This window comes from Diospyros lotus, chromosome 14 (genome assembly GCF_014633365.1).
Source record: "Diospyros lotus cultivar Yz01 chromosome 14, ASM1463336v1, whole genome shotgun sequence".
Lineage (NCBI taxonomy): Eukaryota > Viridiplantae > Streptophyta > Magnoliopsida > Ericales > Ebenaceae > Diospyros > Diospyros lotus.
In genome coordinates this window covers 967,069-980,361 of record NC_068351.1, presented here as the reverse complement: position 1 = coordinate 980,361, position 13,293 = coordinate 967,069, and the positions used below count along the sequence as shown (strand labels likewise).

The following is a 13,293-nucleotide window of genomic DNA, read 5'->3' as shown; positions in this document are numbered from 1 at the left end:
ATGATGTATATAACTTGGACTCTTTGCAGGTCTACATTGGCAGTTCTGGGAATCGCATCAGATTCACAGAATTTTAGTCAACCGCAAACTACTCCAGCTCGTACTGCAGATACAGGCAATTCAGATAAGGAAGCAGTAACTGAAAAACCCAAAGAATCATCTAGCGCCAGTTAACTTGAGAGCTTTTAATTAATACCTATCGATGCTCTTGGTAACTAATCAACCCTGCTCGACTAGTCGCCTGTGATAAAAGATGAAATTCTTGTGTTTCTGCCTTTTGTTTCATTTTGCAACGTCAATATTGTGCTTCCAATGTAATGTTGCCGAGCTTTGCTACAGCCTACAGTGGATCGACAGCTGAGCAAGACAACTGAATCCCACACAATGAGGATTTCCCCAGGTTGAGCATTCACACTCCAAAAGTAGAAGCATTGAGCAGTCGGTTGTTTGTTGTTACGAAGGAATCATGCCATCTACTTGGAGATTGCTGCTCTATTAGGAACTATTTAGGTAAAGTTCAGGAGCATACTGTTTCTAGGTCCGTCCTAAAAATGTTAGATTCAGGAAATTCATTAAAATGCTGTAAAATGTGTAATGTCCTGTAGAATGTCATCTTTAGAAGAAGGGCTTGCTGTCATTTTGTAAAGAAAATTTTGGATGAATAATGATCAAAGTGAAATTACCAAAAGGACCGCCTTATAGGGTTTTCAGTTTTTTGCTTTTTAAAAAAATGAGAATTCAAGGGCTTGTTTAGTTGTAGAAAATATTGTGTGTTTTCACTTCAATTTTCGTTTGAATAACTGAATCATATTTTAGAAAATAGAAAATTAATTTTTAAAATTTTAACTTTATATTATGAATTAGAGAATATTTTTTTAATATTTTTAATTTTTTAGAAATGGTTGTTGTGATTTTTTAAAATAGAAATTGTTTTAGATATTTTTAGTTATAAAATTAAAGTTAAAAATTGAAAAATGTTGTCTAACTTGTTTAGTTTGCTTTTATTTTTGTGCTTGAAGGTTAGGGGTGTTTAAATTTTGTTTTGGATCGAAAATCTGGTTTGGTTTGGGATTGAACAAGTTTGATCTGGTCTTTGGTATGATTTGGTTTAGTTTTGGACCGAACATTGAATAAATTATTAATATTAATATATATATATATATATGAATATAGACCACGCTACATATATCGAGAATATGTACAAATTCAATTAGGAGTGTTAAAAAAAGTCGTCAGACTGTAGTTTCTGATCGAATCAAATGAAACATGATTTTTTTGAACTGACGGTTCGATTGATTTGGAAAATTGTCAAATTGTGCGGTTAGCGATTTGGTAGATCGACGTTTCGCTTTAAAATTGAATTACTTGCGTAGATGATATATAATTTTAATATATATATATAATATATATAATGTTCTGAAACAACGAAAATCGAATCGCAAAATACAGTGCGGTTCGGTTCGATTTTTCACACCAAATCAAATTGTGTTAGTTTGATTTGGTAGAAAATTGAGCTTGCGGTTCGGTGCATTAAATTGACTTAAAACCAACCAGACCAAACCATGAACACCTTTAAACTTGATGATCGAATCGGACTTCATTGCCCGAGCTTCATCTTGAATGAACTTGACCGGGCTTAATCTGCGAATTAAGCCCAATCATAAAGCCTAATGGGCCTTCATTTAGAGGCGACAATGACGAGACGATGAAATGGTGCAGCAATAGTCAATGCGAGGCGCTACGATGAGGCGATAATAGGATGCAGGGGTGATTGCGTGAGGTGTTGCAACGGGCCGACGATAAGATACATCGATGGTTGGAGAGATGCATCACGGGGCGATGCAAGGCGATGATGAGATGAGACAACCATGGCTGAGGAGAGAGGAGGTAACCAAGGGTAGAGATGATGAATATGTAAATTGAGTGATGGCATTTTTATGATTTGGCCCCTTTTGACCATTTTCTTGATAACTCACTTATAGAAGGACCATTTTCCTTATACAAGTATGGTCTATGTAAAGGGTCGCAGTGCAATGGGGCTCCACGCTGGCTTGAATATCTTCCCTCCGGTTGATGACTCACTCACAACTGCCTATCAGTTCGTCGTTAGAATGTCAACCCAGTACTCACTCACTGCTACTGCTTCTGACAAGATGAGGAGTCAGAAAACCAACGCAACGCGGTAGAGAGAGGGAGGGAGATGGGGGTGGACTACTACAAGATCCTCCGGGTCGACCGAAACGCGAAAGATGATAACTTGAAGAAAGCATATCGCAAGCTTGCCATGAAATGGCGCCCCGACAAAAACCCTAACAACAAGAAGGAAGCCGAGTCCAAATTCATACAAATCTCCGAAGCCGACGATGTACTCTTCTATATGCATTTCCTTATCTGTTTTCATTAGAATAGTCACGGTTTTCTCAACGATTTTTTTCGTTTTTTAATTTCAAGGTTTTGAGTGATCCGCAGAAGCGAGCGGTGTACGATCAGTATGGAGAAGAGGGGATGAAGGGGCAGGTTCCGCTGCCTGGTGCTGGTGGCTCTGGCGGCGGAGCGTATTACTGCGGTGGGACGGGGTTTCGGTTCCATCTTCGGAGCCCGGACTATATGATATATTCTCGGAGATTTGGGGGTTTGGGGACGTGGGAGGGGGACGAGGGTTTTTGACGGGTAGTATGTTTGGGGAGGATATATTCACTTCCTTTCGGGGCGGAGGAGGCGTCGCTGGTGAGGGTTCTGGCAATGTGATTTGGAAGGGGGCGGCCATAGAGCGCACGTTGCCCTGTAGTTTTGGAGGATTTGTACAGAGGGACCGCTAAGAAGATGAAGATTTCTTTATAAGTCATTGATGCGAGTGGGATCAAATTGAGAGTGTAAATTGGCTTAATTTGGCTCTCATCAAGTTCTTGGTGAAATTGGACGTGCAATGGATGTATTACTGCCTAGAATGCCGTGTTGGGTATGTTCTGCTCGCTAATGTATTCTGAAAATTACTAGCTTTACGGCTTTAATTATGCTGTAGTTTGCATGCAAGTAAACTCACGATATTTGACTATTTTTACTTTCTAGTTTACTATCTATAAGGTCTAAGTTTTATGCCTTTATTATCCTATGGAGTTGTAATGCATTTTATATGTCCGTCATTAGTAACGAACTTCAATGTAGTGAATTCACATGTGGAAATAGCGTTCTACAATTTTTATCTCCATGGAATTAGAAACTTTTGTTGACACTTGATTTGGCCTTATTATGGCGAACCTTTGTATAATGTGGTGCAAAAGTTGGTTTTTTTTAACTTCTTTCATTCTAAAGTTCCACTTCACAAGCTTTAAATTTGTGAAACTATGCTTGCCTGATTATTGAAAATTGGAGGAAAATGAAAATTTGTGAAATTATGCTCGTGCATGCTTTAAATTGTTTTAATGTGGAAAACTACTCACTTGACCTTCAAATTCAAATGACTTCATATCTCTTTCCCTGTCTTATCTCACATTTTCATGCATGATTCGAGAAGAATCCAAGTTTTAGTGCTTCTGTTGATTCAACCAATCTATAGTTTTTATATTTGCTCTGTTTCTCCATAACTATTGAATGCAGAAAAGGTAGTCCTCCATTCCTTCAATTATAATTGAATTAGCATATTTCACAAGAACTCTGCTAATGAGAGTGCCTGCCTAGAGCCATGTGTACCACATTCTCATTTATGTCTGTGCAGGAGCTGTTTAGTACTCCTCAATTGCTATGATTAGAATTGAATGAGCACATTTTATGAATTCTACCTAATGTCATGTCATTTGCAAAACAATCATTCAGTTATACTTCTGCTGAGGTTGTCTTCTAGTGTTTGCTTTGTGAATATTAATATACTTTTTAATTGCTTTCTGTTGTTCTATGCTCATTATTATTAAATTGATGTAGCACAGCCAAAAAGTTTAACCCTAATAAGTTCAAATCAGAGGTTGAAAAGATGCAAATTTTGTTCAGGGGCCAGCAATTTCCTGGACGTAATGGATCGTGAATATCATACGTTCTGTCCTATAAAGAATTCAAGAAAGCAAAAAAGTGCAAAAACAGATTCTTTTGATATTTCTGCAGGTTTCATCTTATTAGTAATACTACTATCAAAATTACTTTTCAAAACTCCTAATACTAAATAAAATTAAGACCATAGTCAAATCAATTCTGCTAAAACATTAATAATCAGGAGCCTTAATCACGGTAGGTGGGGTCAGCTACATGAATTCTAGACCACTAACCATCTCTATCCATAGTTAAGACTGTTATATCCTATATCATGCCTAAGGGTTTCTCACCAAGTTTTCTTTAGTCTTTGCCTTCCTCTTTTGCTAATTTTTTTCTCTATTTCATCCATTTGCCTTGCATGTGCTTCTATCGGTCTTCTTCTCATATGTCCAAACCAATTTAATCAGGATTCCCATGTTTTATTCTCACTAGGTGGAAATTGGGATTCCGGCCATTCTTTTTCTCTGTCATTCTTCCTCTGGATTTTCTTTTTCCTTATTTGTTCTCGTGATTTGAGACTTTTAAAATTACATCAACTAACTTCTAAGTATGTTTGACAGAGTAAATAAGTGACCATGAAACTACTGAACTAGCCATTTGTGAGCTGTACTTAATCTAAGCCAAGCTCCTCACTGGTTTTGTTTTTCAGCTGCTTATTTTTGGTGTGTGTGTGTGTAGGAAACCCACCACAGTTGAGGAAATTCTTACTGTTGAGATCAAGCCAGGGTGGAAGAAGAGAACGAAAATAACTTTTCCAGAGCAAGGAAATGAGCACCGAGGTGTTATACCCTCAGACCTTGTCTTCATTATTGATGAGAAGCCTCAAAGTGTTTTCAAGAGGGATGGCAACAATCTCGTCGTCACCCAGAAGATCTCCCTTGTGGAAGCTCTGACAGGTTACACTGCACAGCTGACAACTCTTGATGGGCGAAATCTTGCAGTTCCTATCAGTACAGTCATCAGTCCAACCTATGGAGAAGTCATTAAGGGGGAGGGTATGCCCATCCCCAAGGAACCTTCCAGGAAAGGAAACTCGAGAATCAAGTTTAACATCAAGTTTCCTACCAGACCTACTTCAGAGCAGAAAACCGGCATCAAGAGACTGTTATCCTCGTGAACATGGGTTGAGAGCTGTGAGATTGTGTTTAATTTTCTAGGCTGGCTTTACAATGTGAGGGGAACTTAAGGGATTGTTGTTCTACAAGTAATCAAAAAACAATATTGTATTTTCCCTCTTTAATCTCTTCTACTTTCTGTTTGAGTTTCATGGTTAGGAGGTTTTCATGCAATTATACAGAAAAGAATTTAAACATTTCATGTGGTGCTACTGAGTACAATCGGAATCATGAAGAATGGGGCTATTACTAGTTGTCGAAATTTGAGGCTTGTGCTTTGCCCACATGGATATACTGAATTAGAAAGTGTAAGAAATTGTTGAGCAACTGATTAATTGGCAGAATGGCGCCTGCGACGCCCGCCATGTGGCTTTGGTGAACTTGGCAGCTTGTGACGTGTCATCTCTTCTCTTCATTCTGACTTGTTCTGAATTTACAGATGACATCATAAATGAACCGTTTATTTGGTCCTTGTTTCTGCAATGTACAAGGACTGGACAGCCATGTTTTGGTGGCTGACAAAGTAATATAGAAACGTTCACCACCCTTTTATGTGACATCATAGATGCTTGTCTCTAACGAGTAGTCTAAGATGGTTGGCAATAGCCTTGGTGCCTGCCAAATCTTCGTTCTTTAATGTTTACATATTGTTCTTATTAAATTATTTCAGGTGCTTGAATGTCATTTGCCTAGCTGTAGAGGATTTCTTATTACCCAACTAGAGGATGGCAACTGTGCCTTTCATGGTGATCGGTAGAATTCAACATTTGATTATTTGTACCGTTAAGAATCTGCTGTAGACCAAGAATATCCTTTATATACTGCTCCATAAGAATTGCAGGAAGTTGATGATCCTGGTAACCACCCTCTTTACTGGGTTGACTTTGCTTGCGTCTGAAAATTTGACATTTGCCATGCTTGATTATTTTGGCAGGTTCTTGTGTCGTATGTCACTATCTTAGATTTCTACGCCAAATGATCCAACCTAGAGGCAGAAAGTTTTTGAGTTTGGCAAGGTTTTGGACTCTAATTGGCTTGGTTTCTCCCAAAAATTGCAGACATTTCAAGGCATCTTCCCACCTTAGTGCCCATCGCCTCCACTGGGTTGACAGCTGTTTTTAGTGTCTCTTGTTCCTATAACCCTTCTGATTGAGTCATTCTTATGCAATGCCTCGGCTAATTGCTCGGGCACTTGAGTCTGACATGGGTTCAAGTCGCTCCTCAGATGGCTCCGGCAAAGAGAGGCTGAAATGGACAGAAGAGCTGCATCATCTGTTCGAAAAGGCAGTCAATCAGCTTGGTGGTCCGGATAGTAAGTTTCCAGTGAACCAATCTCGCAACATTGTTGATTGATATGGTCTCTGGTGGTTCCATCCACATTCCAAAATCTTTCTTCTTCGGCTGATGATATCTGTGCGTAACTTGCATGAAGGGGCAACTCCCAAGGGCATCCTGAAGGCTATGGGCATTCCAGGATTAACCATCTACCATGTCAAAAGCCACTTACAGGTTCCTTATCTTCCTTCATCTAAATGATCAAACTGTACTTTTAGAGGTCCTGTTTAATGATTTTGTTTTACTTGCCCAACATTTCTTTAACTTCACAATGAGGTTGTCCTTGGCCATGGATGGGTCTGTACATATATATATGGTGATCATTTCTATGCATTGAGCCACAGTGAAGCACTGTAGATTTAGAGCCTTGCCAACTCTTTCTAATGTTGTTGTTACTCTTGGTGTTCAGAAGTACAGGATATCAAAGTTTATTCCAGAATCTGCCAGCAGTAAGTTGCCATTACTTTGGTCACCAATTAATTATTCTGAAGTGACTTTGGTCACCAATTAATTATTCTTCAAGACTTCACTTCAGAAATTTTGTTGCAGTTTAAATCGTTTCTTTGCTACTCTTTTCAACATGCAGGAGGCAAGTTTGAGAGGAGAAACATTTCTGAATTACTGCCCAACTTCAGTGCAACTTCGTGAGTTAATTGTTTCTCTTTTATGCCCCCTGTGACAGTTATTAGAACTGGACCGGCTTGGTGGGTAAGCCGGGCAAGCATATAAACCGGTCAAAATCAGTTGCTCTTTGTGAACAGGGAAAACCAAAAATACTGGTCTAATTTTTGTCCAAAAGTACTAAATAGACCTTGATATTTGAGCATTTCTTTATCCTTAATACTGGTGTAAGTTGGCCCCTGTGGGAAGATCAGTAAACCACTGGTCGAAACAATAAGCCAGTGAACCAGTTCCTCTACCTGTCCAATTTTATTAACTAGGCACTCTGCTACTTCTCAAAGAACTAATGCATGCATCATGTAATCGTTACAGAGGTGCTCAGCTTCAAGAAGCATTGAAGATGCAGAAGGAAGCAGAAGGCCGATTAAGCGATCAACTTGAGGTACCACTTCATATATCCAGGAGGAAAAAAAAAACAATTTTTACTAAATTGACAGTATGCCTTACATAATTGCTATGTTTCAGGGGAAAAAAAGGAGGGAAAAGAAGCTATATTAGTAAAATTAATCATGCTAATTTTGCTTTTGAAGGTTCAAAGGAGCTTGAAACTTAAAATTGAAGCCCAAGGAAGGTACCTTGAGAGAATTGCAGAGGATTTCAAGAACAGGCTCAGCATTACAAGATCCAACAAGCCCTTTTCACCTATATCTCTGCCATCCCTCTGTGAAGAGTCCGAATCAAATGCCAAAGAATTCGAATCAGATTCAGAGGTTGACAGAACTGAAGTAAGGTCCGAAGAACAGTTTCGAGCTCCAAAGAGGCTCAAGACAAAAGAAGTTGTTTTGCTGTCTGGATATAATGTCACACCACTTGATTCAGAATGCTTTAATCAAAGCTTATTTCTTCCTCAAGGAGCCAGCATTGAATATTCATCTGATGAAACTTGCTTTCCATGGAGTTTCACAGCCTGCAGATCACCTTTGATGCCATCTTTTTACAACTCTTATTAACTAATTAGCCTATGTGTTTTGGCTTAAATAAAACCCCCAACATCGTGTGGCCTTTGTTCGTGGTCAATACTTATGAATGTTTAGTTGGGAGCCCAAAAACTGTTCATTGTGCTGTAGTAATCTATCCTTCTTGGTGACTTAAGTACAAATGATCCAGTTTTGTACTTAATCCCCAAGATGGATTTGCTTTGTAATACTCTTGTCTACGAAGCCCATCATGGCATGGCCTTCATATTATGCTTAATTATGGTGCTTGTGTAAATGAGAGTCTGGTGAAATTTTGTGCACTTGTTATCCCAACTTTATATTTGGGTCATGCTTATGGAAGATCTAATTAGATTAACAGCCCATAACCTAATTTATTTTCCTACTTCCAAGTTGTTTTGAACACACCCAACAAGTGAAATAAGACCCAACATTATTGTATTTTTGCATGCCATATACACACCTGTGGATTTTACAGAAGAAACTGAAAATAGGAACCCACATGGATCTACATTTAGAAGAGAATAAGAATAGAGCAAATAGTTAACTAAATATTTAAAAATATCATTATCCGTAACCCTAATACATTAATTAAGAATCCCCAATATGTTCATGTCCAATTCAGAGGCCAGTGAAGTTCAATGAGAAATTAAGGAACACTCTAAGCCATTTAGCTGAGATTTTAGACAAACATTACATAGACTAACAGGCCTGAAATCTTCTACTTTACAAAAGGCATGATTGAGAGTTGCCTTAAAAAGCCTGACCCATGTTGAGAAGATTAATTTGGCGTATGATTGAGATGAAAACTCTTAAACCCAAGCTTAATTTGTTTTCCTTACAAACTATTGATAATTAAGCATAGTTTAATTACAACATGATGATTTAGCCCAATAAGAGCAAGAGAGTTTGTCCATTTTAGGCGTCAATGTGGACTTCTTTTCCAGTTAGCAGGAAAGCACCATTTACCGAATTCCCCATCACTTTAAGGTGACTTTCCAACACCAAATTAATGCATGTTTAAAATGTGACCTGATTAGTTTCGTTGTCACTTAGATTTGAAAATATGGTGATTATGACGTCTGTGAATTTGTCAGTTATTTTCTTCTCAAAAGCATGGACAGCTTGTCTTCTCTGAACCAAAGATTAATCTCAACGCAAAACCCCAAAATGGTATGAGTAATTTGAAAAGTATGTGTTCTTGTTACCATCTCGTGGCCCATGCTATAATCGAACTTATCCAAAAATTGATAAAGTGACTAGTAAATTGATATAATTTTGACTATATATTTTTGCACAAACACTTTGTTTATGAGTGTGTGTACCCATGTTATTTAAAATATTAACATCAAATTATCTATCTTGAGACGATCACAAAACTCATCATTTTTACTTCCAAATTATATTATTAGTTTACTAATTAAGTGTTTGGAGAATCCATTGAAGTTGAGGTTAAGAAAGAGCAAGTAAGAACCCACAAAGGGTAAGGGCAGACATATAAAGAAGCCGAACAAACGTACAAAAACAATTATCAACCAAGGCTGATCTGGACAACAAAGCACCCAAGAAAAGACCACCAGGCATGGGCAAAGAACAATCGCAAGGGAAGGGGCCAACAGAATTACCTTTAAGATTCCAATGAGTAAGAGAAAGATGACTCGAAAGTGTTGTAACCAACGCAGGGGTAAGCACTAAGCGTACAAGATCCAGACCTTTTAGATAAATTAGGAAACATGGGCACACTAGAAGACGAAGGGTTCTTGGCTATCGAACAAATCAAAGTCAATCTTTACGTTCAAAGCAAACATGCATGACGAAGAGAGGCAAAACCCTTGCGTCCACTTCCCTAAACAAATTGTGTATGCATGTACAACTACTTATTTCATTAACAAATTTTATTTGAGAAGCCAAAGAGAGAACACAAGTTCGATCCCACAAGTTGTTAATTATCACAACATAATAAGACTAAACAGGAGGTAATTTTAGTGATTCAACTTGTGATTTGCCAGCGGGACCCTTTCTCCTGATGAACAATCTGTAGTCATTAAACGTGATTGGAGGGTATAGTGTTGGCTTGTCTTCGGTGACAAGCTCTTTAGCAGGCTTGATCATGGTGTTGCCATCTGGATTGTAGAAGAAAGCGAGCGATACCCTCTCTTTCGCTTCATTCACTATCACTCTATGCTCCACACTCTTATAAGTCGCATTGCTTAGAACCTGCAACATTTAACGCGTTATTCTTCTACGAGGCCGACACGACTTCAGTGTAAGTATCATTAACCCAATGACAATATCAATTTATATATATATATATATATAGAGAGAGAGAGAGAGAGAGAGAGAGAGAGAGAGAGGGAGGGAGGGAGGGAGGGAGAGGTACCTGAATTTGATCGCCGATGTTGACAATGAAGGCATTAGGGACGGGCTTAACGGTGATCCATTCATCGCCCCGGCGAACCTGGAGGCCGGAAACATTGTCGTCGGGGAGGAGAAGGGTCATGCCGCCGGGGTCGGAGTGCGGCGAGAGGCCTAGCGTGAGGTCAGGTTGCGGACACTTTGGATAGAAATTCACCCTTAAGCATGCACCACTCTGGTCCCCTCCAAAGGCTTTGTCAAGATAATCCTCGTCTAATCCCAGATTTGTTGAGAAAGCCTTCATCAATTTCCCAGACAACTTCGCTAGTTCATCGCCGTAATCTGCAACCAGCTTCCTGCAGATTCCGTGATTTAGCAACAAACAACGCAAATTAAGAAGCTGTCACAGTCAATAACACGGTCTAAAATTGCGCGAATTAGCATATAATGGCCCACCATGCACCATTGCCAGAACTGTTTTAGTTCATGCATGAACCCTAAGAACGCAATCATTAATTAAAGAATTAAAGCCGTGGCCTTTCGACCGTAATTTCATCCGACAAATCCTCTACAATCCAGTTCAATGATTGGTTCTTTTTGGGTAACTGATTAGACGTTGGACCAACGTTTTTTTTTTTTTTTTTTTTTTAAATCTGCAATCTCGTACAGCATTTGACTAAATTCTTCGAACCATAATCGTAGGATGATTATCTGCAATCCCATACAGCGTTTGACTAAATTCTTCGAACCATAATCGTAGGATCATTAATTAACTGGTTCATTGATTGGCAGAAAGCCAATATCTAAAGTAATAAATCCTTGAGCAATTATATGAACAAATGTCTTTCAATGATTCGGTTGGTATTTCAAATGTCTTTTCGAAAATATTAATAATTTATTTATGTTTTTTTTGTCTCAGATAGAATCTTTCCATCTTCCATACTTTCCATTGAAATTGTAAAGAAAAAGTACATAAAAACATGGTTTACAAATATAAATATATATAGCTTTAATCTTAACATAAAGATCCATAAGAACTGATCCGTGACAACATAGTAGAAAAAAAAAACTGTTCCAAGTACAGTTTGAAATTATCAAACACGTGCAGATCAAAGATCAGAAGGAATTGGATGAAATGAAAAGTACATCCCGCGAAGAAACTTTTTGTGTGGAAAATATGTTTTCTCTTTGTTTTTGAATAGTCAAGTAGATGACTAGATATATATAGTACCCTAAAAAAGAGGATATGTCCTACCCCACCACAACATCTACCATTTGAGGTTTTTCCTTGTTTTTGAATCATCAAGAAGATGACTAAATATATATAATAAGAAACTATATATCCCAACAAAAAAGATATACACTACCCTAACACACACCATCTATGTCTCGAGACCTACACAAATAAGATAAAGAGACTACTGTAACGAGGATTTATCAAAATAATATAAAAGTGGCAACAATATTTATCGATAATATATATATACTATTTCCTAAATTGTTGGTTTTTCTTAATTAGTATTACTACTTCATCTTTTATTCGATAATCTCATGATTACAAGTACTTCTTCAAATGATTAATACTAATTTTTTTAAAAAAATATTAATTCTGTTTCAAAAATTAAAAGTGTTTTTATAACTTTTAAAATTTATAAATAGCTAAAGAAACGGTAAAACAAGGGAGAAAACGTAGTTCCAAAGATAGAAAGAGGGGAGTGCCAGTCGCAGAGAGGCGCGTGGATACCTGCAGAAGGGAGGAAACTTGGGCCACTTGTTTTGATCACGCAGCGACGTGGGAAGGTAATGGAGAAAGAAGTAGTCGCTCCAGTCGAGCTTGATCCCCTTCTCGACGCCGAGCTGGCTTCCGTAGCCCTCATAGGTCAGCGGGGAGTTGGCGTAGGCTTGCTTTTCGTCGAGGGGGAGGTGGAAGAACTGGCGCCAGGCCTCGCGGATGCGGCTCATGAGCTGTTGGCTGACACCGTGGTTCACCACCTGGAAGAAGCCCCACTCGCGGCACGCGCAGTCGATGAGTCGCAGCGTGGCGTGGCGGAGGGACGGGTCGCCGGAGAACAAGTCGGAGAGGTCGATGATTGGGATGTTGATCGCTGCTTCATCCTCGATAGTGGTGGGCGGTAGAGAAGAAAATGAAGAGAAATACGTAGTAGGCCTGTCGGAGAGTGATTTTATGTATTTTTCTGGGATTAAACTGATGCCACTCTCTGATAGAGATTGGACCCTTACAATTGGCTCCGGCCATCTCAGTAAGCTGTTCATTGTCTCTGCTCACAGAGAGAGATTAGGGTAATTGTGATTATGGAAGGCAAAAGGACGTGTGGAACTCAACGTAACTGCATGAAGAATATGGCGAGCAAGCAAGCGAGAGAGAGAGAGAGATAGAGAATTCTAAGGGTGAGGGATGGCTGGACTTGGAAAGATGAGAGGCAATATATAGACGTGTGTGGAATGCTCTTTTGTGAAATTTATTTATTTATTTCTAAAATACAAAACTTGACAAAGGCAAAATTTGTGGAAATAATTATTTATGGAAGCTTCCAAGAGATATATTTTCTCTATGTGTAGATACAAGTATTTAAAATTTCTTTCCATATAATTTATTTTTCAAGGGGTGGAATAGTTTTTGTTTTCTAAACAATCATTACTTAGAGTGTGTTTGATTGTACACATTTACCATAAAAAATGTGTAATTATTATATATTTTCTATAGAAACAATCAAACATTCTTAATTTTTCTATAAAAAAATGTCTATGGTACAAATATTTAAATTTTCTTTCTATAGAATTCATTTTCTAAGGTGGTGGGAGTGGTTTTATTTTCTAGCCAATCATTA

The 13,293-nt window shown here is 38.3% G+C and overlaps 3 protein-coding genes and 1 pseudogene across 4 annotated transcripts in view; 3 read left to right on the top strand and 1 right to left on the bottom strand.

Annotated features, from left to right (window-relative positions):
• LOC127791181 (uncharacterized) overlaps nucleotides 1-710 on the top strand; it is a 34,037-nt gene extending 33,327 nt beyond the window's left edge. For both annotated transcript variants that reach the window (XM_052321017.1, XM_052321016.1), the window contains exons 27-28: nucleotides 30-211; nucleotides 340-710. In XM_052321017.1, the coding sequence (XP_052176977.1) occupies nucleotides 30-174 (145 nt within the window). In that variant the 3' untranslated portion in view covers nucleotides 175-211; nucleotides 340-710. The remainder of the gene's footprint in view (nucleotides 1-29; nucleotides 212-339) is intronic.
• An 806-nt stretch (nucleotides 711-1,516) lies between these two features.
• LOC127791180 (uncharacterized) lies at nucleotides 1,517-5,261 on the top strand (annotated as a pseudogene).
• A 131-nt stretch (nucleotides 5,262-5,392) lies between these two features.
• LOC127791179 (myb family transcription factor PHL7-like) lies at nucleotides 5,393-8,419 on the top strand. Its single transcript, XM_052321015.1, has 6 exons — nucleotides 5,393-6,450; nucleotides 6,571-6,647; nucleotides 6,883-6,922; nucleotides 7,060-7,117; nucleotides 7,467-7,536; nucleotides 7,685-8,419. Exons 1-6 carry the CDS (start codon nucleotides 6,306-6,308, stop codon nucleotides 8,102-8,104), a joined length of 810 nt encoding a protein of 269 aa, XP_052176975.1. The 5' UTR covers nucleotides 5,393-6,305; the 3' UTR covers nucleotides 8,105-8,419.
• A 1,525-nt stretch (nucleotides 8,420-9,944) lies between these two features.
• LOC127789700 (jasmonate-induced oxygenase 2-like) lies at nucleotides 9,945-12,856 on the bottom strand. The gene is made up of 3 exons (XM_052318653.1): nucleotides 12,189-12,856; nucleotides 10,470-10,800; nucleotides 9,945-10,306 (listed from the first exon to the last, which is right to left on the bottom strand). Exons 1-3 carry the CDS (start codon nucleotides 12,716-12,718, stop codon nucleotides 10,055-10,057), a joined length of 1,113 nt encoding a protein of 370 aa, XP_052174613.1. The 5' UTR covers nucleotides 12,719-12,856; the 3' UTR covers nucleotides 9,945-10,054.
• Nucleotides 12,857-13,293: the final 437 nt, after the last annotated feature.

Coding starts and splice junctions, on each gene's coding strand:
- LOC127791179 (XM_052321015.1), top strand. CDS start 6,306: ATGCCTCGGCTAATTGCTCGGGCACTTGAGTCTGACATGGGTTCAAGT. Junction 6,648..6,882: donor ATGTCAAAAGCCACTTACAG/GTTCCTTATCTT, acceptor CTTGGTGTTCAG/AAGTACAGGATATCAAAGTT. Junction 7,118..7,466: donor CCCAACTTCAGTGCAACTTC/GTGAGTTAATTG, acceptor TAATCGTTACAG/AGGTGCTCAGCTTCAAGAAG.
- LOC127789700 (XM_052318653.1), bottom strand. CDS start 12,718: ATGAACAGCTTACTGAGATGGCCGGAGCCAATTGTAAGGGTCCAATCT. Junction 10,801..12,188: donor AAGTTTCCTCCCTTCTGCAG/GTATCCACGCGC, acceptor CGGAATCTGCAG/GAAGCTGGTTGCAGATTACG. Junction 10,307..10,469: donor ACATCGGCGATCAAATTCAG/GTACCTCTCCCT, acceptor TAAATGTTGCAG/GTTCTAAGCAATGCGACTTA.